Source organism: Papio anubis, chromosome 11, assembly GCF_008728515.1.
Source record: "Papio anubis isolate 15944 chromosome 11, Panubis1.0, whole genome shotgun sequence".
NCBI lineage: Eukaryota > Metazoa > Chordata > Mammalia > Primates > Cercopithecidae > Papio > Papio anubis.
The window spans coordinates 49,966,703-49,994,346 of record NC_044986.1 but is presented as its reverse complement, the minus strand read 5'-3'; the positions used below and the strand labels follow the sequence as shown (position 1 = coordinate 49,994,346).

Sequence of the window (27,644 nt, the reverse complement as noted above, 5' to 3'; positions counted from 1 at the left end):
AAATTCGGGCCAACTTTATTTATGTTTTCATTTTAAGATCTAGAAATTCGGAAGAAAAGCAAAGAAAGACTGAGTGGGTAATCTTAAGTTATATTATAATCTGTTTTTCTCCCCTCAAATATCATTCAGTTCAGTTTATTTTTAAGATCTTTTGCTTGTACCAACTAGAAGATAACTAGAAAATAGTTGTGTAAAAATAAGGACATCATTATATATTGTTTTATCAAAACATTTGAATCACAGTTGCTTTATGGAGATCTCCAAAATACGTAGTGGACATTTATTTCTTTTAAAATTCTTTCCTCTCTTCCTCCTCTTTTTTATGTTTTATAGCCTAGAAGTTTTGCCAAATTGAACAGTTTATTATTTTTATAATTCACCCCAACCCATAGTACAAGGTAGATATATCACTTTCTTGAGAGACCACTTTAATCAGCAAGAGGCAATTCCTCTGTTCTCTTAATCCTATTTATTATTCTTTTCTACACTTTCTTTAATTTATTCAATTTACCACAGTCTGTGCTGCTGTTTTTTAATGTGAGACATAAACTCCACAGAATGTTTATGCAAGAGAATTCCGTGTGTATCAGAAAGTCGTAAGTTATATTTTAGATGCTTTCATATATGTCTAATAAATATTAAAGACTAAATTTAATTTTGTTTTAATTGTCTACTTTATTCCAAAAGAAATACAAGTAGTTTACAATGATTCACACAGGAAAAAAAGGTAAAATACATTAAAAATGAGTTTAGAAAAATAAAGCAAACAAACAACAAAGAAATTAAAGAAAGGATCAGAGTAAGAGTAAGTAATTACAGAAATGCTGCAAAGGCCTGTATAGTCCATATCGAGTAATCACAAACTTGACTTTCACCTTGTTAGGGCCAAAGTGAAAGAGGCAAACAAGCTAAACAAAAAGAACAGACTCAATTACAAAATTAACAAAACCATATCTCTTCTGGTACAAAAGGACTCCTTCTAAATCTGATTCCAGATTAGGGGAAAATGTTTTTATCTTGTGGGATACCACAGAGAGGTTACCATGTAATGTAATGAACAAAATGCTCCGTGGCACCTGGAGCACCATTTAGATAGAGTCTAGGTAGAGTCCCTGTGGGTCTGTATTAATGGAGGAAAGAAATTCAGAACAGCAGGAACTGCATTCCTGTATTTTTATCCCTCCAGCCATCTGCAATGCCTGTTGATTCATTTAGCAAAGCTTTTGAAAAAATATTGATAAGGACTTGGGGTGGAACTCTCTATGATGCTAGATAAATATAAGCCATTTACCTGAACAAAAGGCTAAGTAGGGTTTATAATCATAAAATCTGAAGAGTTCTTGTAACCATCACAACAAATAGCTAACATTTATAGCATGCTTCATATTGGTTAGATTATGTGCATTTAATGGATGTAGTCTCCTTAACCTATCGTAGAGGATCTTTGAGGTAGGTTTGATTACTTTTCCCACTGTATAGATAAATTCCCTGAAACTTTGAGAGGTTAAGTAATTTCCACGAAGACACAATAGTGGAGTTTTAATTTTAATCTATATCTATCAGCCACCAGCAGACGGAGTTTCCTCTGTTACATTGCCTCTTAGGAGGCAAACCTAATTAAAAACCCAACCCATCTTTTCTTGAGAGTAAGCTGAGCATGCAAAACCTGAAATTCTCATCACATGGTAATTTTAACTCAACTCATCCACACAGACAAATGGGTAATTGAGAAGATGGCTGCTGCAATAATTTTAGTGTAAAAAAGTAAATAAATTAAAAGCTAAATCGACCATGAGTAAATACCTGTCTCAGCTATAAAACTATCAGTAAACACCTTACACTACAGTTTTCCACAATGCAATTTCTCGTTGAAATTAATTGAAGATGTACATACAGGTAACTGGATAAGGTAATGCTGTAAATTGAAATTTAAGGGCATCTACCAAAAATAACTTGGCTTGAGAATAAGTAAGTTAAGCGAATCAGTTGTTTATTGACACTCTTAGTTTGTGATTTTAAAATAATGCTATCTGCATAGGAAAAAAAAATCAGTTAAATAAACCTTTCAGCATTTATTCTAAGAAAGCTATTTAGATAAACTTTGTATTGGACATTAATTAGTATGTGGTACTATACTAAAATATGTTACATAAAATATATTAGCTATATTAACATATTTCTTTAGAAGTTTTCTGTTTTTAAAACTTTTTCTAAAGGTGACATGATTAAATAAACATTAACAGGAGTATGTTATAGAGTATTCAAAGTAAAGTGGAACAATAAAACCTTAAATTAAAATGTAATTTTTGTTCAATAATTGTAATTATCATTCAAATTTAAAACATTTTTTTTCACTTTTTAGAAGACTATTCAAAGCCAGTTTTCTGTTTGTTTTGAGAATGTTTGACATAATCAGATACTGTTTTGCTTCATACTTGATTGTACTATTTACACTTTAAATAGGTATATTGCTACCAAGAAGTCAGATCCAGGGCAATTTTTGGCATTCACTTTTAATTCTTTGTGTGTGTGTGTGTGTGTGTGTGTGTGTGTGTGTGTGTGTGTGTGTCTACATACACTATTGATATAACCTAGTTGTGCGTATTTTGGGGATATATGTGATATTTGGTTTCATATATATAATGTGTAATGATAAATCAGGATAATTGGAATATCCATCAACTCCAACGTTTTTCTTTGTATTGAGACCATCACAATTCTTCTTATGTAGCTATTTTGAAATATACAATAATTTTTTTAACTATAAATTACCTGCCGTACTGTTGAATACTATAAATTATTTATTTTCTCTCTCTGTAATTTTGTATCCATTAACCATCTTATCATTATCCCGATCTTCCTCCCCTTCTCAGCCTCTGGTAAGCACCATTCTACTCTCTACCTCCGTGAGATCCATTTTTTAGCTCCCACATATGAATCAGAATATGTGATATTTTTTCTTCTGTGCCTGGCTTATTTCACTTTACATAATAACCTTCAATTTTAGCCATGTTTCTGCAAATGACAGGACTTCGCTCTTTTTTATGGATAAATAATATGTACCACATTTGCTTTATTCACTCATCTGTTGATAAACATTTTGGTTGATTCCATATCTTGGCTACTGTGAATAGTTCTGTGATAAATATAGGCATGCAGATATGTCTTCAATATATTGATTTTCTTTCTTTTGGATGTATACCTAGCAGTAGGATTACTGAATCATTTTATAGTTCTATTTTTAATTTTTTGAGGAGACTCCATACTGTTTTCCATAATGGCTGTACTACTTTACATTCCCCCCAATAGTGTATAAATCTTCCTCCTTATCCATATCCTTACCAGCATTTGTGATTTTTTTGTTTGTTTTTTTGATAATAGCAATTCCTGTTGGGATGAGATAATATTTCATTGTGATTTTGATTTTCATTGCCTTGATGATTGGTGATGTTGAGCATTTTTTCATATGCCTATTGGCTTTTTGTATATATTCTTTTGAGAATTGTCTATTCACATCTTTGGCCCATTTTTATTTATTTTATTTTATTTTTATTATACTTTAAGTTCTAGGGTACATGTGCACAACGTGCAGGTTTGTTACATATGTATACTTGTGCCATGTTGGTGTGCTGCACCCATCAACTTGTCATTTACATCAGGTATAAATCCCAATGCCATCCCCCCCCGCCCCCTCCCCATAATAGGCCCTGGTGTGTGATGTTCCCCTTCCAGAGTCCGAGTGATCTCATTGTTCAATTCCCACCTATGAGTGAGAACATGCGGTGTTTGGTTTTCTGTTCTTGCGATAGTTTGCTGAGAATGATGGTTTCCAGCTGCATCCATGTCCCTACATAGGACACAAACTCATCCTTTTTTATGGCTGCATAGTATTCCATGGTGTATATGTGCCACATTTTCTTAATCCAGTCTGTCACTGATGGACATTTGGGTTGATTCCAAGTCTTTGCTATTGTGAATAGTGCCACAATGGACATACGTGTGCATGTGTCTTTATAGCAACATGACTTATAATCCTTTGGGTATATACCCAGTAATGGGATGACTGGGTCATATGGTATTTTTAGTTCTAGATCCTTGAGGAATCGCCATACTGTTTTCCACAATGGTTGAACCAGTTTACAATCCCACCGACAGTGTAAAAGTGTTCCTATTTCTCCACATCCTCTCCAGCACCTGTTGTTTCCTGACTTTTTAATGATTGCCATTCTAACTGGTGTGAGATGGTATCTCATTGTGGTTTTGGTTTGCATTTCTCTGATGGCTTTGGCCCATTTTTAAATTGGACTATTTGGTCTTTATCAGTTGAGTTCCTTATATATTCTGGTTATTAATCTCTTGTTGATTAGATAGTTTGCAAATATTTTCTCTTATTCTGTAGGTTGTCTCTTCACTTTGTCAATTGTTTCATTTTCTGTGTAAAAGCTTTTTTGCCTAATGTAATCCCATTTGCCTATTTTTGCTTTCATTGGAAAATTCATATTTCTTTGGATTCTTACAAAATCTTTGCCCACACCAATGTCCTGAAGTCTTTTCCCAATATTTTCTACTAGTAGTTTTACAGTTTCATGTCTTATGTTTAAGCTTTTAATCCATTTTGAGTGGATTTTTGTACATCAAAAGATCGTATTTTGTTCACTGATATATTCCATGTGTATGGAATGGCATCTGGCCCAGGATAGGCATTCAATAAACATCTTTTGAAGGAAGGAATAAATGAAAATTTTCCTACTTAACACTTGCCTGAGTTTTGCTATAATTTTATGACACAGTCCTGAATCCAATTTAACTTTTTACATTTTTAAACTAGAAAATATAGATTTATATGAAGAATTTTACCATGAAGTTAGAGAGGAAATAGGGAGTTAAATGTATTTTTTAAATATAACTCTATTGTTCTTTTATTCCCATTATAAAGAAATTTAAGCAATATAATATATGAAGAAGAGAGTTATAAAAGGTAAACTCAAAATCATAACATCCAGCTCTAAGCCTTATTAACATTATATAAACATCACTGTAGACATCTTTCTTGATATGTGTGTGTATGATACAAATATTACGGGTTACATAAACATCATTGCAAATATCTTTTTCTTTGTGTGTGGGGGGTATAGGTATATATGTAAGGAAATCTATGTACATGTAGGTAATGAATATAGATATAGAAAATATTTAGTATATAGATATAGACTATAAGTGAAAAGATAGATTTTTACAAAATGTGTTCTCATTTAAAAGGTATTAAATTTAGTTTTACATAAATTTATAAGAAAAAGATACAGAAGTAGTTAAGATTAGGCTGTATCTCTTTTTATCATAAGATAGACTTTATCCCAAAAGATCTTTAAAAGTTTAACAAAAAAGTGCTCAAGGTGAAGACATTATTTCATGTTTTAAATGACATACTTTGTTTTTAGATTTTTTTTCATTGTTCCCTGCTACCATGAAGATATTAGTACAGTTATATTTTATTCCACATTTAATTTTTTTATATATATGCACAACGTGCAGGTTTGTTACATATGTATACATGTGCCATGTTGGTGTGCTGCACCCATTAACTTGTCATTTACATTAGGTATATCTCCTAATGCTATCCCTTCCCCAACCCCTCACTCCACAACAGGCCTCAGTGTGTGATGTTCCCTATCCTGTGTCCAGGTGTTCTTATGTTCAATTCCCACCTATGAGGGAAAACATGCAGTATTTGGTTTTCTGTACTTGCTATAGTTTGCTCAGAATGATGGTTTCCAGCTTCATCCATGTCCCTGCAAAGGACATGAACTCATTCTTTTTTATGGCTGCATAGTATTCCATGGTGTATATGTGCCACATTTTCTTTCTTTTTTTTTTTTTTTTTATTATTATACTTTAAGTTCTAGGGTACATGTGCACAACGTGCAGGTTTGTTACATATGTATACTTGTGCCATGTTGGTGTGCTGCACCCATCAACTCGTCAGCACCCATCAACTCGTCATTTACATCAGGTATAACTCCCAATGCAATCCCTCCCCCCTCCCTCTCCACATCTAATTTTTTTAGTGACATGAGTCTGCAGTATTGCACTGAAAAATAGAAAAGAACCCAAGCACAATAGATCTGTTTCTTCACTGTAGGATGGCACACAATTAATCTATGCATATATGAAGGATTTCCTTGGAATATGTCAAATCAATGCCAAAATGCACCGGAGAAGGCATAAATCGTTAGACCAAAGTATTGGGACAGCCAGCCACCTATTGCATTGTATTTAACTATGTACTCCTGTTTGTGTTTTGATTTGTGAACTGATTATACTAGTGAAAAAATATACTTTCCTATTAATTCCACAAATTAGTTAAAGGCCTTGAATGAATTTGAGACAAAGAAGAAGCTTATTAATGGAAATATTTAAGTCAAATTAATAAAAATAATATTCATTTTATAGAATAGTTACTGTGTGCTAGGAACTGTGTAAAAGCTTTATTTCATTGAATGCACATTCAACCCCATGTGGTACATTATTTCCTCGTTTTCTATTTAAGGAAACAGAGATGGCCAGATGTGATACTCACACCTGTAATCCCAGCACTTTGAAAGGCCGAGGTGGGCAGATCACTTGAGGTCAGGAATTTGAGACCAGCCTGACCAACATGGTGAAACACTGTCTCTACTAAAAAACACAAAAATTAGCCAGGTGTGGTGGTGCCTGCCTATAATCCAGGCGTGAAACATGAGAATCCCTTGAACCCAGGGGGTGGAGGCTGCAGTTAGCTGAGATTGCCCCATTGCACTCCAGCCTGGGTGACAGAATGAGTTTCCATCTCAACAAACAAACAAACAAAAAAACCTGAGACTTTGAGAGCTTAACATTACTTGTCTAAGATTATGCAATTGATAAGCAAAGGAAATTAAAACTGAAGCCAAACCTCTGTGCTCCTCAATATTATATCATTATTGTTTGTGCCTCCTACAAAATGTCAAGAGTAGAATATGGTTTGACGCCGAGGCCCCTTATTTTTGTTAAATGGCATAAATCTCTCACGAAAAAAAATCCGAAAAGCACAGTCCAAATGATGTTAGACTAGTCTATGTCTCTGAGTACATCCATTATCTTCAGGTTTCCAGTTTTTTTTTTTTTTTTTTTTGAGATAGAATCTTGCTCTGTTGCCCAGGCTGGAGTCACTGCAACCTCTGCCTCCCAGCTTCAAGCGATTCTTCTGTCTCATCTCCCAAGTAACTGGAATTACAGGCATTCAACTATTAACTGGTATTTGCCAAGTGAATTTGTTCCTCCTCCTTTTTCCCACATCATCTTTTCTTTAGTCTACTTCAAGAATATCATCAGAAAAGAAATTGCAAAGCTGAGAGACCAGTGGGCGTGGTGTGGTGACAGGAATCTTCAATAAGACAGATTTCAACAGTGCTGGGTTACAAACATTTAAAAACAAGCAAACAAACCAACATTTCACTGTTATTGGTAGTGTCTCCTGGCATGCACTGGTAGAGCCATTTCCTCCAAAGTTTATAACCTCATCATTCTAGTAACAAGGACAAACCAAGCACATGCAAGACTCTTAAGGCAATATACTTTCAATAGAGCAAGAAATATGACAATTGTGGCATTAGAAGCAAAAGTTATTTTCTGATGTATAAAATAATTTGAGAATATATTGCCCTTCTCCCCCAAAAAACCCTCCAAGTATAGACTCAAAAAAGAGCATAGAGTCTATAAATTTTAGAATGTTTATCATATATAGTAATTAAAATTAAGTTATTTAAATTTAAACATCTATAAATATTGAATTATATGCTCTTAATGTTTATATACTTGGATTAATAATATAAAGTTTTTAATAAGGAATGGGACATTTGTGAAATGGTAATAATTCATACTTTCAATTAAAATCCAGTAATGCGATGGGAAAATTATTTATTGATTAACATTGTCTCTGCTTTTTAAATTGAATATCAGTAATTTATACAAGATAGTATATGTTGTTTTTATTCACCTAAATAGTGTCTTAGATTTGCATGCCATATTTTTATCTTAACGTGGTTATCCTTCCATTGCAAAATATCTCCACATTCTCCCATTGCTGTGATTCTGCAAGGATTTTTATACCTTTGGGAAAACAGGCATCCTAGTCCTGCGTCTTAGCATATAGCTTCGTGTCATGTGTCACAGACTTTAGTGGGAGATGTAATTTGTGACACCAACCATGTGAAGTCAAGGGTTCTAAGACCCCATGTCTTCTATAAAGTATAGACAGCTTTATTTGTACAGCATATTTGGCATTTCCCATGAGCCATGTAAAAGCTCAAATGGTATCATAAATTCAAAAAGCTTAAAGTTAAATAGGACATGATTGGTGACCTTTTCTACCTTATTCAGCTTCTAGCATCATTGGGAGCTAAATGCTGAAAAAATATAGAGAATGTTTTTCAAGGGTTTATGTTCAGTAAACATTAACAAAAACCAGGCTGTCATCATTTTTCATTTACTAAATGTCTTTTCAAGTTGAGAGTAATTTTTTTTCCCCAGAAAGCCCATTGGACTGTCATGTTTGTACTTTGCTTGATTTATAGGATCTTGGATCGCTATGTTCAGGAACAAATTCCTGGTGCCAAGGTTGTAGTGGAGTCCATTGGTGCTCGCCGACATGGAGATGCCTTTTCCCTAGAAGACTACACCAAATGTGACTTGACTGTCTATGCAATCGACCCCCAAACCAACAGAGCCATCGATAGAAATGAGCTTTTTAAGTAAGTGTTTTGTGTTATCTGTAACAGCTCTTTGGTTACAATAGCAACCATAGATGCTTCTGATTTGAGGCTATAAATACTTAACGTTTAAAACCCACCAAATAGTTGTTGAAAGTGAAGTGTAAGCAAGGAAACTGAAACAATACCTAGGGTTCTCATGCCTAAAAGTTTTCAGGTCTAGGTGTGGGCTACAGTGACTTCAGAGGGCCCATTTTCTTTATAGGCATCAGATGACCTGTTGTACTTATGAACAAGGAACAGTTCCTTGAAATCACCTGCTGCCAGCTCTGCACTCTTGCTCAAGGGCCCTGGCTATTTGTGAGGAAAGCACAGATTCTTAAAGGGGCAGTTTTTCTGTAATGATTTTCATCTGTTTGCATTTTAAGAAGAAATCCAGCTTTCTTACAGGTCTACTAAATCAGCAAAAACCAGTATCTGTTTTTTTCTTTAACTTAGAGGTGGAGAGCAGGTGGGATAATCATTCCCATTTAAGTTAATGCTGTATGTGAAATTTATCCTAGCATGAACTTAAATATTTGAGTTATAAATCCTAAAAATAAATAAAATGCACAATCTTAAACAAAATCCTGCTACTTACTTTCTTTGGATGTTATTCGAGCACACTTGAATACTTAAAAAAAAAATTGTTAACAGATTTTTCTTTACTCTAGTGACACCTAGTGTCCAACAGGGTCTTGGAATGAAATTCTATCTAAATGAAACATTTTTAGTTAAAAATATATATTGATATACAATCATAATAGCTTATATGTGCTTGTATATACAGTCATGCCAAACTCTATATGTGAAACATCATAATTTAGTTTTTCTTTGTCTATACTTTTTAAACAGCATATAAATATATCCATATACACATTTACAAATATATCTATATTATGTGTATGTATTATGTAGATTCAATTATTTACACAGCATCATGTTATTCAATTTTTATTAAAATTAATAAATTCTAAATTTAATTTTATTTTAAATGTGTTCATCAACAAAATTTCATCACTTCATTTTGCTTGACAATAAGCGATTTAATATCATTAAAAATTTTTAAGCACCAGTTATTTAATATATTACTATCAATTTTTGAGACAGGGTCTCACTCTATGCGCCAGTCTGGAGTGCAGTGGCACGATCTCAGCTCACTGTAGCTCCAGCCTCCAGTTCCGCCATTCTCCCTGCCTCAGCCTCCCGACTAGCTGGGACTACAGGCACCCACCACCATGCCCAGCTAATTTTTTTGTATTTTTAGTAGAGACAGGGTTTCACCATGTTAGCCAGGATGGTCTCGATCTTCTGACCTTGTGATTCGCCCGCCTCGGCCTCCCAAAGTGCTGGGATTACAGGCGTGAGCCACTGCGCCCGGCCTCATCAATTCATTTTTAACGGATATATGGGCCATGTACAAAAGAGGACACTAATTGTGGAGGAAATATAGATGAATGAAGTAATAGCTCTCACTCTGATTTTATACTCACCACCAAAATGAAGCAACATTTAGATCTACCAAGCCAATTTTTTGTAAGTTTTATTAATTTAAAAAGTTGATTTAGGGATAAACTTTCAAAGTAATTCATATATTCTTTCCATTAATTGTCAGAAAATTAACACATTTCTTTTTTATGTGAATCTACCTGCATTTTGTGGTTTTTGCATACATTAGTTTTGTTTTTAAATTTCATGATTGATTGAGTTTAGCGTGTTTTTACCTGAATATAAAAATATGTATTATATTTGGGCTAACTTTAAAGAGTAAAATAATGGTGATTAGAATTCGAATTTAACTAGCAAGCCTCCTAGTCATTAAATATTTGGGGGAAAAAAGCCACTTGGGTTTCAACTGACACCATGAAATACAAGATCAACACCTTTAATTCTAAATAAGTTTTTCCAAACCCAAATTATATTATGGACAGTAAACATCTAAATTCAATAAAATAACTATCATAGTCAGCAGGCAAGGAAAAAACGGAGAATATATATAAATCATAAAATAAATTTTTATATTGAAGAAAAGATAGAATAGCTATGAAATATGAAAATTTTGCCTTAGCAGTCTTCACCTTGAAGTATTACAATAAGCTTAGAGTCACTGGTCTATTCGAAACTCTAGAATTGTTTCTTGAAAGATTTTATAATAAAATTGTATACACATACATATACGTGTGTGTGTGTGTATGGTGTGTGTTCCAAGGTTGATAATGCCTAAGTATTAGTATCTATTCTGTAGTTATAAGAGTTATTGATTATTTAGTTTTTAACACTGAATAAATGTACTAGAACCTTAAGATGCCTGTTCAGGTCAATGGAAGTATTCTCTCAATTTCCTTTCATCTTAAAATCTAAGCTTCTGAGGATATTGGAGTTCTCAGGTCAAAGGATTAGAAATCATAATAATAACAATTTGTCCTGGGAACTTACTTTGATTTGAAAAAAAGATTTTGACAATCAAAAATAACAAAGCTCATAAATGCATAGAGAGGACTGGAATGACTTTTAGTGACATGTTAATAACTTGTTTGGCAAGCTTATTGGTATTTTATTTTTTTATTTTTGGTTACCTGAATTGCTTAGATTTCTGCAATAATTATATATTACTCTTATCCTGCTTTTTTATCCTTGTAGTTCTCAACTCTTTGGAGCTGCATTTTTGGTTGGTTTTATTTTGAGTTTTTTGCTTTTTTATTTCTGGAATATTCTCAGACATTTTTTCTAATGTTTCTTATGCCCATTTTCCCTTTATTCCTTTTCTGGGATTCCAATTATAATTTGCTTTTTCTCATAACTTTTTTTTCTGTTCTGACTCTGCTCCCCTCCCCCACACATATATACACACAGTTTTTTCTTTGTATTTTAGTGTGAATAATATTTAATGCCCTATTTTTAAATTCACTGATTCATCTGTGTTAGCCTATTGATGAGCACACTGAAGAAATTCTTCATCTTGTTATCTTTTCAGAAAGATATTTCTAGAATTTCTATTAGGTTATTTCTTATTTCCACCACTCTACTGAATTTCTCCATCGCGTCAGGCATATTTGTGCTTTCTGCTATCCTGTAATGTGTTTGAATCAAAGTTCCTGTCTGATAGTTCCAATATCTGTGTTATCTCTATCTGGCTCTGTTACTTCATTTCTTGAAAATGGTTGTTTTATATTTTGTAGCCTTTTTGTGTCCTAGTTGGTTGAATGCCAGACATGGTATGGAAGAACAGTAAGGAGTGAGGTAAATAGAGTTTATGCCTGTAAATGGACATTACAGGCATTTACTCTGTTGAGTAAAGCTCTTCAGGAATTATTTGGATTTTGCTGTTGCAATTGTTACTTCCACTGTGCCAAAAGCTTCCAATTCTTCTATTGGTGGAATGGTATCAATTCATTCTTCGAATAGACTGCATGCTGTAGGGTTTTCTCAGTCTTCTTACTCAGTCCTCAGCTCTCAGTGTTCTCTACATGCTTGTGCCACAGAAGAGGTTTCTGTCCACACTCTGATCTGTCCCACAATGTTAGACTGCTCCTCCTTGTTGCTGCATTCCACTCTTAATATAAGGAAGAGGTGGAGCATGGAATAGGGGTTCCTCTGTTCTCCTTGTACATCCTGCATGTGTAAGCCCTGGTGTGGGCTTTCTCAAGTTTTTTTCCCCCTCTTTCTTATGGCATCATGGCAGCCATCCTCTGCTTCACATTTATGGGGATCTTGGGTGCAAGAGAATTTTCTGCCCCTTCTCAATCCACAGTAGACCTCTACTTTGTAGTGGTACAGGATCTTAGGCCTAAGAGGACTTCCTGCTCCTCCCCCAGGGGTAGGGGATTTTTGCTGATACCTCTTTTCCAGAAGCAGTAGACCTTTGCCTGAGCACCAGGGATGGGCACACTTACTCCTCTTCCCTATAATACTTACCGTCCTTCTTTCGTATGACATAAAGGTCTGGGGAATTGCATAAGAGTTTCTGCCTGTGCACCAGTCTTAGCTGATTTTTTTCTTATTCTTATACCATGAAGGAATATTCTCCTGTGTCCTGCCTTGTCCCCCAATCTATCTTAAAGAAATCTATGCAAACAAGTTTTTGAATGAGTGGAGACTCCCCTTGTGTTTGTGGGTGTCTATAATGCTAACCTTATTTATTACAATTTTCGCTGTTTTGTTTTGTTTTGTTTTGTAGAGACACAGTCTCACTTTATTGCCCAGCCGGGTGTCAAACTCCTGAGCTCAAGTAATCCTCCCACCTCAGCCTCCCAATGTGTTGAGATTACAGGCATGAGCCACTGTGCCCAGCCTATGGCGGCCACTTTTAACCTGTTCTGCCAAAGGTGAAACAATGTATATGGTCTCATCTCACCTTGAAATTATCCTAATTGTCACTCGGTAGAATTTGGGGGGTTTTTTTGGCTCACATTTTGAATTCAGCTCAAGGAAATTTATGATTTTAGTATTACCTGGCACTTTTTTGTCATTTTGTTGTTGCTGTTAATAGCCATATTCTCTTGTGGTTTTCTGCATTCTACACAAAACAGAACATATTACTTTAAAATATAGTTTAATTAAAATTTAAAAATAAGCAAATACATTTTAGCTTGTGTATCTGTCTTATATCCAGCCTATTTAAAAACAGTATGTCCAAATAGTAAGAGAAAGATGGAGAAGGCAGAAAAAGACTCTAGACTCTATACACTGCCTTTAAAACCACAATGTTTAAAAACACACTTAGACCTTTAACAGTATCTGATTACCAAACTCTGATAAAGCATCTTTCCATGTTCTAAGTAAAAAAAAAAAAAAAAAAAAAAACGTAAAAATTCAAAACACTGAAAATCCAAATCAATGGAATACTAATTATTAGAATCTAGTTAAACAGTTATGGAACTGTGAAAAGAAAATAGTTGATGATCTAGCCACGATGTTCTTGATTAAGCAGAACAATCTTATGCAGTGCAATGAATGTGGGTAGATATGTTAACCATTGCCCACTCTGTAAACCTAAATTATGTACCTACAAAGTAGATAGGCAGTTGTCCCTTTACTGTATAGAGTACAATCTCCTGCTCCCCCTTTACTTATTTCTACATTTATATGTACATTGCAGTATCAAAATCAGCATCATCAAGGTAATCAGTCATGAAGGTGACATGCAGGGTGGACTGTTTATTATATATTGTATGCTGAATAACACAACATTAGGCCTCATATCCATCAATGGAGGAAGAAATACATGTTTGCATGTGCTTGAGAAAATAATTAGACATGACATTGGTTTAGCAACTTATCTCATCTCAGGATAACATAGCAGTAATCAATTCATGTTGGCTACATCCTGGGAAGGGACCTGTATACCTTGCCCTTAGAATTACAAAAGGTTTGCATACAGTAACTGAGTACACTGAGATAAAAATGACAAGAAAAAAAACACGTTTCTGTGTTGATGCTGGATTTGGATAGATCTGTCTATTTTTTAAGATAAGTAAGCAGTGGAAAAACTGGATCAGCAATAAATACTAAAAAAACAAGATAAATATGGAAAATCAGGAAATAACAACCTAATGACCCAGAGGGAGAATATATAACTCTGAAAGTTTTCTCCTACAGAAACCATTGGAAAACAGTTTAACATTTTTAGTAGAAAACAGAATGGTATGGATTGGTGAAATGGTGTGTGTGTTTTACACAGTCTGAATCTTTCTCCTGTTTCTGGTAAAAGAACTCCACCTTCTCTTGTGAGAATTGACTCTTTCCTACATGGTGGCAGTCTTTAATCAAGTGCCTTCCCCTCAGTCCAACTGGAGTATGGTAGTTGACCCTCTTCTGTGGTTTTGCTTTCTTCAGATTCAGTTACCAGTGGTATAATACAATAAGATATTGACAGAGACAGAGAGAAACCACATTTGCATAACTTTTATTACACTATAGGTCTATAATTGTTCTATTTTTGTTATTATTGCTGTTAATATCTTACTGTGCCTAATTTATAAATTAAATTTTATCTTCTAAAATCAACTGAGCACCTGGATTCAACCTTTCCTGAAATGAGAAGACATGTGAAAATTAAATTGGCAACATGAAGTGTATCCATTGAAAGCTTATGCAATATTAAGAAAAAGGAAAAAAGATATAAATAAAGAGATCAAAATATATTTATAGGACAATTAAAATACAACCTGATAATGTTATTTCTGAGGTTAAAATTGTAGTATGTATAACAGAAGCAAAAAATCAAAAAAAGAATTAAAGAGTTTATTATATTACAGGCAAAAATCAATGAAAAGGTAGCCATGTTTCTTTGAGTAGTATCTGAATATGTTTAAAAATCACTGAAACAGATATAAAAATATCTTACTCATAAAGGAACAAAAATTAAGTAAGCCCTGCATATGTCATTTGCATGATAAAATGACAAAAGGCAAGGGAACCAAATTCACTGTTTTGTAAGGGATAATGTTATGATTCAAGAATTTTTACCCAGGCAAGTTGTTTTAAATACACAAAGTGGACGAAAGATAGTGTAGATCAGGTGTGGATTCAAAAGTGATCCATTCTTCTACTAAAAAAATTGCTTATGACATCACACTGATAAGTAAAAATAAGTATCTAAGTAATAGGGCTGTTGTAGTGTAAAAGACTAACAAATCTTACTTTAGAGAGTTTGGATATGAAATCCAGGAATCCAACAGGATTTTGATCTGTCAACTGAACTCCACATTTTAGGGGTTATATTCTTCCCTTAAATTAATGATCCTCTTCTGGATCTGATTCTTCCTAGTTTTAATAATATAGTTCCTGTGGAGCAATTCTTGATCTACGCCTCATTTAGAATCTCTTCCTTTATCTGATTAATAATTCAAACAAAAAGTTTCACTATTCTATTTCTAGTAATCATAAAAATGGCTAAGTTTTTATTTTCTTTTAACGTGTAACAATGAGCTTGGACAATTGCTATAAAAAGTACGTTTTTAATCTATAAAAGCATATCTGTTTAAAAAAAAAAAAAGCAAAAAAGCATTCTAATTGCCACATGTGTGATATGAATTAGTTTATGAGTTCCATATGTGATGGAATTCATATGTGATACCAGGCACTTATATTTTTAAGCAATGAACAGTGTGTTAACGGGATTTAAAATCAGTGTGGTCACTCAGAATATTAAAATTAAAAGCTTCAAAAGGGCATAAAATAGACTGAAAAAGTGTATAAGCATGGCATTGATTATATTTTGATAGTGAAATTTAGGGCCATTTTAATTTTTTCTTTTGCTTTTTTTGTGTTTTCTGTATTTTTCAACATAAGCACTTTATATATGCAGCATAATCAAGTATATAAAATATTTAATACCACCCTTCCAAAAAAAAAAAAAGATTAGACTTAAATATACCAAGATGTTAGCAGTGATTATAACTGTCTGTAGATCATGGGACTATGATTAATTATGTTTTTCTTGAACTATTTTTGTTTGCCAGTGTTCTATAATAAGACGTTTGACCTTTATGGTCTATTTAATTGTATTAAAAACACAATTGTTGCATCAATATGTAGAGCTTATAAGCGACTGTTCAAAAGTTCCCAAGGAATTGTTTAAAAAAAAAATAACCTGCTAATTATGACATTAAATACATAACAAATTTTTTCAATCTCATAAGATTAGGAACAATTATTCCTTGATTCTCTTCAACAATGCAAGATTGTTGGAATTGCATTATTTAGAGGAAGGAATTACATTGACTACCACTTCCTGTCATTCTTACAACACCGATATACTACCTGCATCATTTATTTAGTCTTTTTTTCCTAGGCAGAAAGGCCTTTTAAATGTCTTCACCCTTTGACCATAAAACATTGTTTTGGTTTGAAACTTGAGAATGTTTACATTTAAGATGGCGTTATGGCAAACAAATACAGAATTTGAGTTTGAAAACTTAGTTTCGTGCCTCAGATTTGTTTTTATAACTGTATAGCTTTTTGGCCTGCAATAAATCAGTATTGTAATATTCAATCTTTACAGGCTTATTCTAAGGACCCAAATAATGAAATGCATAAATATAATGTTAAACTATGGTATATAATTTAGGATATTATACTTTATTCCATCTAAAATCTTGTCAAATTATTTTGACACAGTAACATTAAGCTTAATGATACTGATAATTAGATTTTTTAAGTCTATAAGCATATCAAGTAAGAGCTGTGTTTTTAAGTATTTTTGATATTTATATACAGATGTGTAATTACTCTTCTCTATTGCTCATGCTTTTTATATATGCTTTTCTTATTATTCATGAGACTTCTGACTCAGCTTGTGTTTCAATTAGAGAAAATTGTAAAAGATCTTACCAAAAGAGATTTTGTTTTTAAAATGCTCTTTCTCTGCTAGCGTCATTAATTTTACTATTTATTTAACAATAAAGATTTTTGGATGGCAAACTGCTTGATATCAATAAAGACTTTCAGCCGTATTATGGGGAAGGAGGACGCATTCTGGAGATCCGGACTCCAGAGGCAGTGACCAGCATTAAAAAGAGAGGAGAGAGTCTAGGATACACAGAAGGGGCCTTGTTGGCTCTGGCCTTCATCATCATCCTCTGCTGCATTCCTGCCATCTTGGTGGTTTTGGTCAGCTACAGACAGTAAGTATTCTAGGATGGTAAACATGGATAGTTCCTCAGAAGTCATTGCAGAAAACCATCTCTGGTAACATGGCTTTGCATTGTAAAATACTGATGCTGCAACTACTCTGAGATTGCTTTATCTGTCTCGTACCAAATGATTTTCTTCAAAAGGAAAACAGTCCAAACTCCCAGTACATTTTTCACTGATGGCTCAATATTCTTGTGAGTCTAATATGGTCTCTTTCAATAGAAATATCACCTTAGTTCCTGTGGCTTTGTTTATGCTCTTCTTTTGTTTAAGAGCCAACTCGGGAGAGAAGGTAACAGGTATCCTGGGATAAAAGCAATGGAATGTTACATGCAGATACCCACTCTGCCCAGCTCCAAAGGAAGGTCAATAACCTCGTGACATTGTCATGATAGCTTTTTATCCAAACTGTTAAATTTGCCTTTGTGCAAATGATCACAGTGTTAGCAAAAGCATTATAAAATCATAGCATATAAGATGTAATTTTCGATGTGGCCTCTTCCTTCCTGGGTGCTTTGCCAGAGTTTTTAGTGTAATATTTGACATCATGTTCTGGCTGTGCAGGCTCTTAATTTTTCTGGTTCCTGCAGTCAAGTGAATCCATTGACAATATCCATATTTTAAAATTGTATTTAACTTATCTACAGTAGTCAAGTAATTATCACTAAGTTAAACATCCATATTTGAAGTAGGTTAGTAATATATTCTTTGTCTGACACTAAGTCTGGGGAAGCTTTGTGATAGAGAGCCACACATTTTAAGTATATTTCTATTGACAATGACTTGAAAAAATTGGGGAGCTGATTAAGAAGAGAAGTAGCCCTGAGTGTGCCACAAAAAAAAATAGCAGACAGGAATAATAAATCATGTAAATTACTTTATGTAATAAACAATAAGAAATAACGGTAGAACTGCTATTCATCATTTAAACTACCTACAGAGGAAATACTAAAATAGTCTTTATGTATTCTTTACTTTTTTTTTTTTTTTTTTTTTTCCTGGTCTGTCTCTGTTGCCTAGCTAGAGTGCAGTGGTATGATCTCAGCTCACTGCAACCTCCGCCTCCCAGGTTCAAGCAATTCTCCTGTGTCAGCCTTCCAAGTAGCTGGGATTACAGGCATGGGCCACCATACCCGGCTACTTTTTGTATTTTTAGTAGAGATGGGGTTTCACCATGTTGGTCAGGCTGGTCTCCAACTCCTAACCTCGTGATCCACCCACCTCGGCCTCCCAAAGTGCTGGGATTACAGGTGTGAACCACCGCGCCCTGCCAATAGTCCTTATGTATTCTTAAACTGTCATCTTTGTTCTCAAATACTTAAAATTTTCTTGTGAATTGAGTAAGGTAAAGTAATTCCAATCTGAAATTCAAAAGTATGCTCTGCATGAACTTTGCTATGAATGGAAACTAAAAAGCAAATATGAAAACAAGTATCATGAATTTATTACCCAGAAGTGGGACCTTCCAATTCTAGCTTCGGTTTCTTAGTGAGGCCAAGGGTATAACTAGGGCTTGCCGCATGATTCCATCCCTTTAAGATTTTGCAAGCAGGTCCTGAGTTTTCAAGTAATTCCAACCTGAAACTACAGAAATATTTCTTACCACAAAAACAATGTGAAGTTGCAAATATAGAATTAGGGTTGATATACTGGAGCTTAATGTATCCTTAACCAATCAATCGATATGCTAAATCTAAAGCTAATGAACAAAATTAATACTGAACAAATTATTTTAAATTTTTAAGCCATCAGCCCATTATTAATTATCATGTTAAATCCATTCCGTCTTACCAGTTATCCTTTTACACTTAACTGTTTTCCAAAGGAGCTTTATTATATCCTGCTAGCAATAAAATCAGTGAGAAAAATTCTTATATTTGGCACACTATGCAATGATCAAAACTGAAGCACTCTGGATGGTATACATGGTCATCTGAAATGTAACAAAAACTTAAGATGTTTAATATTTAAATAATTTATAGATGCATTATTTAATTATCCTTTAGTTTGATAATCAGCTCAATACCATATGAATTTATTTACGTTACTGCTTTTTACAGATTAACATAATTAAACAAAATGAGTTTTTCTCTGCCTACATAGCAAAGTAAAAATCTAATATTTAAAGCCTAACAATTGTGCCTTGATATTTGCTTGCAAATAAGGTAAGAATGAACAGCTATTCTTTTATATAATGATATGCCTTTGAACTTTTCTATGAATGGAAACTAAAAAGCAAATATGTAAAAACTGTCATAAATTTATTACTCAAGAGTAGGACCTTCCAATTCTAGCTTCAGCTTCAAAGTGAAGCCAAGAGTATAACCGGGGCTTGCTACCTGATTCCATTCTGTAGTATTCTTCAAGCAGGGTAGACCAAGAAGCCAATTATAAAAATCAGGTCATCTTTAATATTCCATTTTTCTACTAGACTTGAAATTCTCATATTTACATTTCAATCCAGTTTTCTTATTCCATGTAGTTCATTTCTTTATTTTTCTGTAATGGATATTTTAATGGCTTTAATAACTCTAATGGTAATAATACTATTTTCACCTTTCGAATTGATATGCTTAGTTTTCTTAGTCTGTCATTAACTCTGTCATTATGAATTTAACCTATAAATTTTTCATTATTTAGAACAAATCAGATGTTAAAATGTTATTAATGCAATATTTCTAATGCAGCTTTCTATTTTTCTTACTCATTGCTTTCCCAAACAGGTTTAAAGTGTAAGTATAATTAACATTTTACACATCCTTTTCATGTAATAGGAAAAGAGAAACCCGAGATTTTATCAATCAAGTCAGCCTGCTCAGAACCACATATTATTCCTTTGTTTTGCATTTATAATAGTTTATTTTTTGGTTTGATATATATATAGAATAGAGCTGATTTTAGACAATTGGACATAACTTGTGTAAATGTGAAAAAGGTAGTTTGCCTATAGCTTCCATCCTGTAACATCTTGGTTTTGAGGAAAAAAATAATCGGTGTCCAGGAAATCCAAAAACAGCAGTGTAGCTGTAACATGAGACTCACAGGCATTCTTAGGAATCTTTATTTATTTTATGTTATTTTATTTTATTTTATTTTATATTTTATCTCACATCTTATCTTATCTTATATCTTATCATGTCGACGGTGTTTTTGCTTTTGTTGCCCAGTCTAGAGTGCAATGGTGCGATCTCGGGTGACTGCAACCTCTGCCTCCCGGGTTGAAGTGATTCTCCTGCCTCAGCCTCCCGAGTAGCTGGGATTACAAGCACGTGCCACCACACCCAGCTAATTTTGTATTTTTAGTAGAGATGGGATTTCTCCATGTTGGTCAGGCTGGTCTCAAACTCCTGACCTTAAGTGATCCATCCGCCTCGGCCTCCCAAAGTGCTGGGATTACAGGCATGAGCCACGGTGCCCGGCCTGGGCACTACTAGGAATCTTAAAGGATATACAAGCTAACCAAATTTCCCTTGTACATGTGTGTACAGCCTCTGTGAAATAACGTCAAAAATGTTTCAAATCATTTCAAATAAAATAACTTAGACAAATAATAAATAAAAATTATCTATCTTTAATATGCCTCATCTTATGAAACAGATTCATTAAACAACTACCAATTATCCATCCCATTTTAATAAACATTTTGCTTTCTCTTTTTAATATTATCATTTAATTTAATTTGTAAATATGTCTGCTGAATTCTACCCCTTATTCAAGAGATAACTATTTTCAAGAACAAAGCAGGGATTATATGCAAATGATACCCTGTGGGGATGTAATTATATCGGTGTATAAATGGAATTGTTTGTGTAAAAGAATTTTAGTGGGTTCCTATGATAACTGGACCCCATTATTAAAAGGTAGCTTATTGATAAGCATTATGATTTCTAAACTGAGTTTTACAAGCCATCTTTACTTTATCCAAGACGTCAAGCTGAGTGCACAAAGACTGCACGAATTCAGGCCGCGTTACCCGCGGCTAAACCAGCAGCGCCGGCCCCTGCACCAGTGGCAGCGCCCCCGCCGCCGCCGCCGCCTCCACCAGGTGCGCATCTCTATGAAGAACTTGGAGACAGCTCAATGTAAGTAGACCGTTCAGGAACTCTGAGAAGTAGCTGGGTTTTACTGAATGTTGTGTGGTGAGTATTTAATTTCAATCTGATGTGGAAATGCCTACATGGACTATTTTATTCTGGTATTTTAAAGAGAAAATTTGTTAAGACGAGAATCTAAGAAAAGTTAGGTTGAAAAATAATAGCCAAAACCAAACAAGAAATTAAAGAAAGCTAAGAGAAAAGTAGAATTAAACTTCAGGAGACAATTGCAAATTTATAGCTTGAGTATAATATTTAATATCTCAATCCTCAGGGTCATGCATTTTTACATATCTATAGTACGTATGTGTATATATGTATAAATATATAAATAGATTCTGAAAATATATTTTTGCATAGGAGATGAGAGAAATAAAGCACAATCATAAAATAGTAATCCCAATTAGGTATCCAAACCGATCCCTATTTGGTAATCAAAACCAAATTCTATGGTTTAAAATCATAGTATTTTCTAAGAAACTACTTTTAGGATGTTACATGATATAGAAATTAAAATCTCATGAAAATAAAGAATTTCTGTATTAAATTCCGAACTACTTAGAAAATACTTTTTTTCAGTATATTACTGTCAGACTGCTGTGATTACTGAACATTTCTCCTGCACGATTTGAAATTTGTAGTCAATTTAAAAATCATACATTTTTGAAAGACACTGGTAACTGTTAAAAGACCTTACAGCTGCTTGTATAATGATGCTACCCTCATAATTGGATTCTTTATGGTGCTGTTCAGTTTGTCAGTATTTTAAAAATTCAAGAATAACTACTTTTGGACATGATATGTAAAACAACCAAAAATATTGTACAATTTTGAATATGACAATTAAATCCAGAAAACCTTTTATTAACTGGTATTTGGTGGAGTAGAAGGACTATAACATGTTCTTACATTTGACATTCATAGCAGTTACTAGTAGGAATAAAACAAGTCTCAAAAATCATGAAATTGACCTGGTAATGGAAAAACTGGTTTTAAACAAATGTATTGAGGTTACTTACCATATCAATAATGTTATACAAGGTTTTGTTTAGGATAGTCATGAATGTTAAAATTGATCTTAATGCTATTATTTTATCACATAGTCTAAATTTATAATAGGTTAAAGCATGATTCTGTTTCCAAAATAACAACATAATACAGGGTTCATGCTTTAGATATATACTTTCACTTTTTTCGTAAGTTGAAAACTGATTGTTTCTTTTGTAATTATTGGTGAATGTAGGAATTGAGCCAATATGATTTGATTCTATTTGATTATGTTAATGACCTCTCTCAAGCAAAGATCTTTAGAAGCTAAAAAAAGTACTATGTATAAAGTTAAGTGTGTTTATATGTGACATTAATGAATTATATATTCATTTTAAATTAATAAGAACAGGTATACTATAACATCATCTGGAATCAGTATAATTTGATGGTAGTAATTTTCAAATAGCAACACCTAAGATTATTTTTACTTGAACAATTGTAGTAGACTCACTAGATTTTGCAATTGTAATATATGTATTCATTGAAATAGCTTAAGTTCTACATATGTAATTATTGTATCTTTAGGAAATGTTTAACCTATCCAAGAACTTTTTACAGGAATTCTAAGCATAAGTTACTAGAAAATGAATTCGCTTCAAATGAATTATTATCAATTATTTATTTTAAAAATAACAAAATCAAAGATCATTTTGGAAAAAAATACTTCACAAAGTAATAACTTCATATGAATTCTATAATTACTTTGTAATTGTCTTTATAGTAGTTGTATATTTACTTTCTTCAAAACAAAATTTATCTACTTTAAAAGTCAGTGTGCATTAACCAGTTTTACAGAGTTAGGACATAGAAGCAATTTTTAAACTCTCATTTAAAATTTTTATTTTTGGATTGGCATCATCCGGGTTTAATAGAAGTGAATTTTACCTATATGTAGTAAACAGATTTTATTAGATATAATTTTCTGTGAAAAGAAATTCAAATAATGTCATTTGATTTCATCTAATATATTATTAAATGTCATTCTTATGAATAATAACAAAGTATAAAAACATGCCTTTTATTTTTTTGATATACATACTAATTATTTAAAGCAAGTTCCTGCTCGTATTTTCAGAATTGTTTTAAATTAACTATAGTTAAAACTTCTTTTTTTCTATCACATGTTTTCTGTTTCTCACCTGTGGATACATAGGCATAAGTAAGTAAACAATATCACTTTAATAGAAGAGCATTAGAAAATAGATACAATAGAATAGATTAAAATGCTGTTGTACTGTAAATACAATGATCTTCACCTTTTGCCACAGACTCGCTTACTTTTAAAAGAAAAGCTTTGTCTTCCACACCCAATTTCCTTTTGATGGCATGAGCTTAAAACTGTGTTCCCTGTGATAGTACCTGTGCCTACTGAAAGGAGTTTCAAAATTCTCCTTTTTTTAAATTTTTTAAAATTAGTTTTTAAAAATTCTTAAATTTTAAGAACCTAAAATTTACAAATCTATAAATAGAAATCTATTTATATATTTCTTTTAGTCAAAGTGATGTGATATTGTTATATCCTTTGGGTGTTTTTCCAAGAGAAATGAAACCAAGAACAAATGCATATAAAAACAACTAGTATATAATATCAAGCCCAGTTGTTCGTGCCATATTTGAAAAATACTTTTCAAGATTCGAAGAGTAAAAGTGTTTGCTCTCATTTAGTCCAAATTGTCTGCATTTTCTTTGTTGTTCAAGTAGGCTTGATGCTCCAGGTCTACCTGTGTGAATTGTTTCTTACAGTTCGTAGCTTTGCCAAAAGACACATTAACAACTGTGGCTTTATTATTTTGTTTCCTATCACCCTAATTTTTCAATATGGCTATTTAATTTCTATTCAGAATATATCTTTTTTATTTAATTCCTGCTAAGTGGGTAAATATTAAACAGTAACTAAAATAAATGTTATTCTGTTTTGGCTTGGAGAGTAAAACCTAATGAGAGACTATTCAGAACCACCTATCAGCCAACATTCCTGGGAGAAGGGTCCAGATGCTTTCCTTAGAGCCATTTAATTTGTGATCTTTGATGTATACAACTTTATTTATGACTCACAGCTACCTATGATTCAGTTTCCATGCATAAGTAAGCCTTTCAGTGATATCAAAGTGTTTTTTTTTTTTTTTAGCATCAATCTTTTTGTTAAGGTGAGCTTTAATTAAAATTTGATCCAGATCAGTCTAAGAAATTACTGACAACACCTTTTCTGATTGGTACTATTTATGTTTTAAAACAAATTTTTCTGTTTGGTATTATGTATAAGGTTTTAAAACTAATTAAGCAAAAAATTTAAACAGAAGAAAAACTGTGCCACATTTCTAGTGCACATTCAGTTTCTCAACTGTGATTTTTGAACTCTGTGAGACAAACTCCCATCTATCCTTGGTGATTTCCATTCTCTTAATTTGAAGAACAGGATATTCCACATGTTGGCTCAGAGAGGAGATTACTTTTGGCTCTAGGACAGAAGTACTGACATGAGAGATAAGGGACAGGTACTGAATCAGATACAGCTAAGGATCTTCTATGCATAACAGGCAGCCCTGAGCATCCTCAGGCAAGGTAAAGATACGAAGTTGGTAGCTTTGATGGTATTCTGCAATGGGAAGAAGTGTGATTTGTGCATAAGGGGACTGTTATGTGTGGACATGGATGCTTTGCTGTATCACACTAACTGAGAAAAACAAAAACAAAAAATACTCTTCCAAAATAATCTAGAGATGAGTACTTGTTTTTTTCATTTACATTTCTCATTCTACTCACAACTCTAAGATTTTTCTTCCCTGCCTTTCTGAGATCAGGGACTTAAAATAATGTCTTGCTTAGGTTAGTGTTGTTTGGCCTTTGATGTTTCTAAGTATTTAATAGTAATGAGAGCCATAAAAACATCTTTCTCATGAAAGCTGTGTCACAACTTGTTTCCTCACATTTCATTATCTTCTTTTCTTTCAAGTCTTTTCCTTCTCTGCCATTTTCAACAAAGCAGGGGAAATCACTCAGTCTCAGAAGACAGCAAACATCAAGTTGTGATGCCCTTTTCTTCCAATACTATTGAGGCTCACAAGGCAGCTCATGTAGACGGATCACTTAAGAGCAACAAACCGAAGTCTGCAAGAACATTCACATTTCTATCTGATGAGGATGCCTTAAGTGCCCATAATCCCCTTTATCAGGAAAACATAAGTCAAGTATCAACAAATTCAGACATTTCCCTGAGAACAGATTTTGTAGACCCATTTTTACCCAAAATACAAGCCAAGAGTAAGTCTCTGAGGGGCCCAAGAGAAAAGATACAGAGGCTGTGGAGTCAGTCAGTCAGCTTACCCAGGAGGCTGATGAGGAAAGTTCCAAATAGACCAGAGATCATAGATCTGCAGCAGTGGCAAGGCCCCAGGCAGAAAGCTGAAAATGAAAACACTGGAATCTGTCCAAACAAAAGAGGTAGCAGCAGTCCATTGCTTACAACTGAAGAGGCAAATTTGACAGAGAAAGAGGAAATAAGGCAAGGTGAAACACTGATTATAAAAGGAACAGAACAGTTGAAATCTCTCTCTTCAGACTCTTCATTTTGCTTTCCCAGGCCTCACTTCTCATTCTCCACTTTGCCAACTGTTTCAAGAACTGTGGAACTCAAATCAGAACCTAATGTCATCACTTCTCCTGCTGAGTGTTCCTTGGAACTTTCTCCTTCAAGGCCTTGTGTTTTAAATTCTTCACTCTCTAGGAGAGAGACACCTATTTGTATGTTAACTGTTGAAACTGAAAGAAATATTTTTGAAAATTTTGCCCATCCACCAAACATCTCTCCTTCTGCCTGTCCCCCTCCTCCTCCTCCTATTTCTCCTCCTTCTCCTCCTCCTGCTCCTGCTCCTCTTGCTCCTCCTCCTGACATTTCTCCTTTTTCTCTTTTTTGTCCTCCTCCCTCTCCTCCTTCTATCCCTCTTCCTCTTCCTCCGTCTACATTTTTTCCACTTTCCATTTCAACTTCTGGTCCCCCAACTCCACCACTTCTACCTCCATTTCCAACTCTTCCTCCACCACCTCCTTCTATTCCTTGCCCCCCACCTCCTTCAGCTTCATTTCTGTCCACAGAGTGTGTCTGTATAACAGGTGTTAAATGCACGACCAATATGATGCCTGCCGAGGAAATTAAGTCCTCTATGACACAGCTATCAGCAACAACAGTGTGTAAAACAGACCCTCGGAGAGAACCAAAAGGCATCCTCAAACATGTTAAAAACTTAGCAGAACTTGAAAAATCAGTAGCTAACATGTACAGTCAAATAGAGAAAAACTATCTACGCACAAATGTTTCAGAACTTCAAACTATGTGCCCTTCAGAAGTAACAAATATGGAAATCACATCTGAACCAAACAAGGAGAATTTGAACAATATTGTCGAGGAAACTGAAAAGCAATCTCACAGTCAATCTACTTCACTGTAATGTTACTTTTCTTATTTTAGTTGGGCAAACCCTTTGTTGATCACAGTCTTCAAGTTGAACATCAAATTTGAACTTCAAAGAAGATTCTATTATTTTACCCCAAATTCAATGAAATGCAGTTTTTTCTCATTTTTAATTTAAAAAGATATTAACATCATCACTACTAACTCATATAATAGATTTACCTTAATTTTTAAACTACAAAGTAGCATAATTTGTTCTACATTTATTTGAAAAGTAAGTAATTTTAATCTCTTTCTTAGTGGGAATATGTGGGCATGAAAGTTAGATACTCAACTGAAACCAAAGGCATGTCTATCATGTGGATGCAGTAACATTTACATTTAGTGTTTGAAGGTAGTTTTATCTGAATGTTCCAAGAAAAAAGCAGACTGTTACAAATAAGTTAAAAGCGATATCATAGGTTCTGTTTTTTCTTGAAGCCTATGTATTTGGTAAGAAGAAATACTACCAAAGTAAAATACAATGTACCTAGATTGTAGGAGATGACAGATACAAGGTATTTCAAAATAAATCTCAGGTGCTATAACATGTAGTCATCTGTTTTCTGATGAGAACATCTTTTACTCTGACTTGCTTTTATCTTAGTAGTATGCTTACGGATTTGATAAATCTTATACTTTTTCAATTGC

General features: G+C 33.6%; 1 protein-coding gene across 7 annotated transcripts in view; it reads left to right on the top strand.

Annotated features, from left to right (window-relative positions):
• The window catches only part of PCDH15 (protocadherin related 15), a 914,927-nt gene that overhangs the window by 869,021 nt on the left and 18,262 nt on the right, over nt 1–27,644 (top strand). For 4 of the 7 annotated variants that reach the window (XM_031652624.1, XM_031652623.1, XM_031652621.1 and 1 more), the window contains 4 exons: nt 8,592–8,768; nt 17,174–17,392; nt 20,126–20,134; nt 21,329–21,484. In XM_031652624.1, the coding sequence (XP_031508484.1) occupies nt 8,592–8,768; nt 17,174–17,392; nt 20,126–20,134; nt 21,329–21,484 (561 nt within the window). Of the gene's footprint in view, nt 1–8,591; nt 8,769–17,173; nt 17,393–20,125; nt 20,135–21,328; nt 21,485–23,699; nt 23,706–27,644 lie in introns of all 7 variants that reach the window. The other 3 variants (XM_031652625.1, XM_031652627.1, XM_031652622.1) reach the window with 2 other exon arrangements.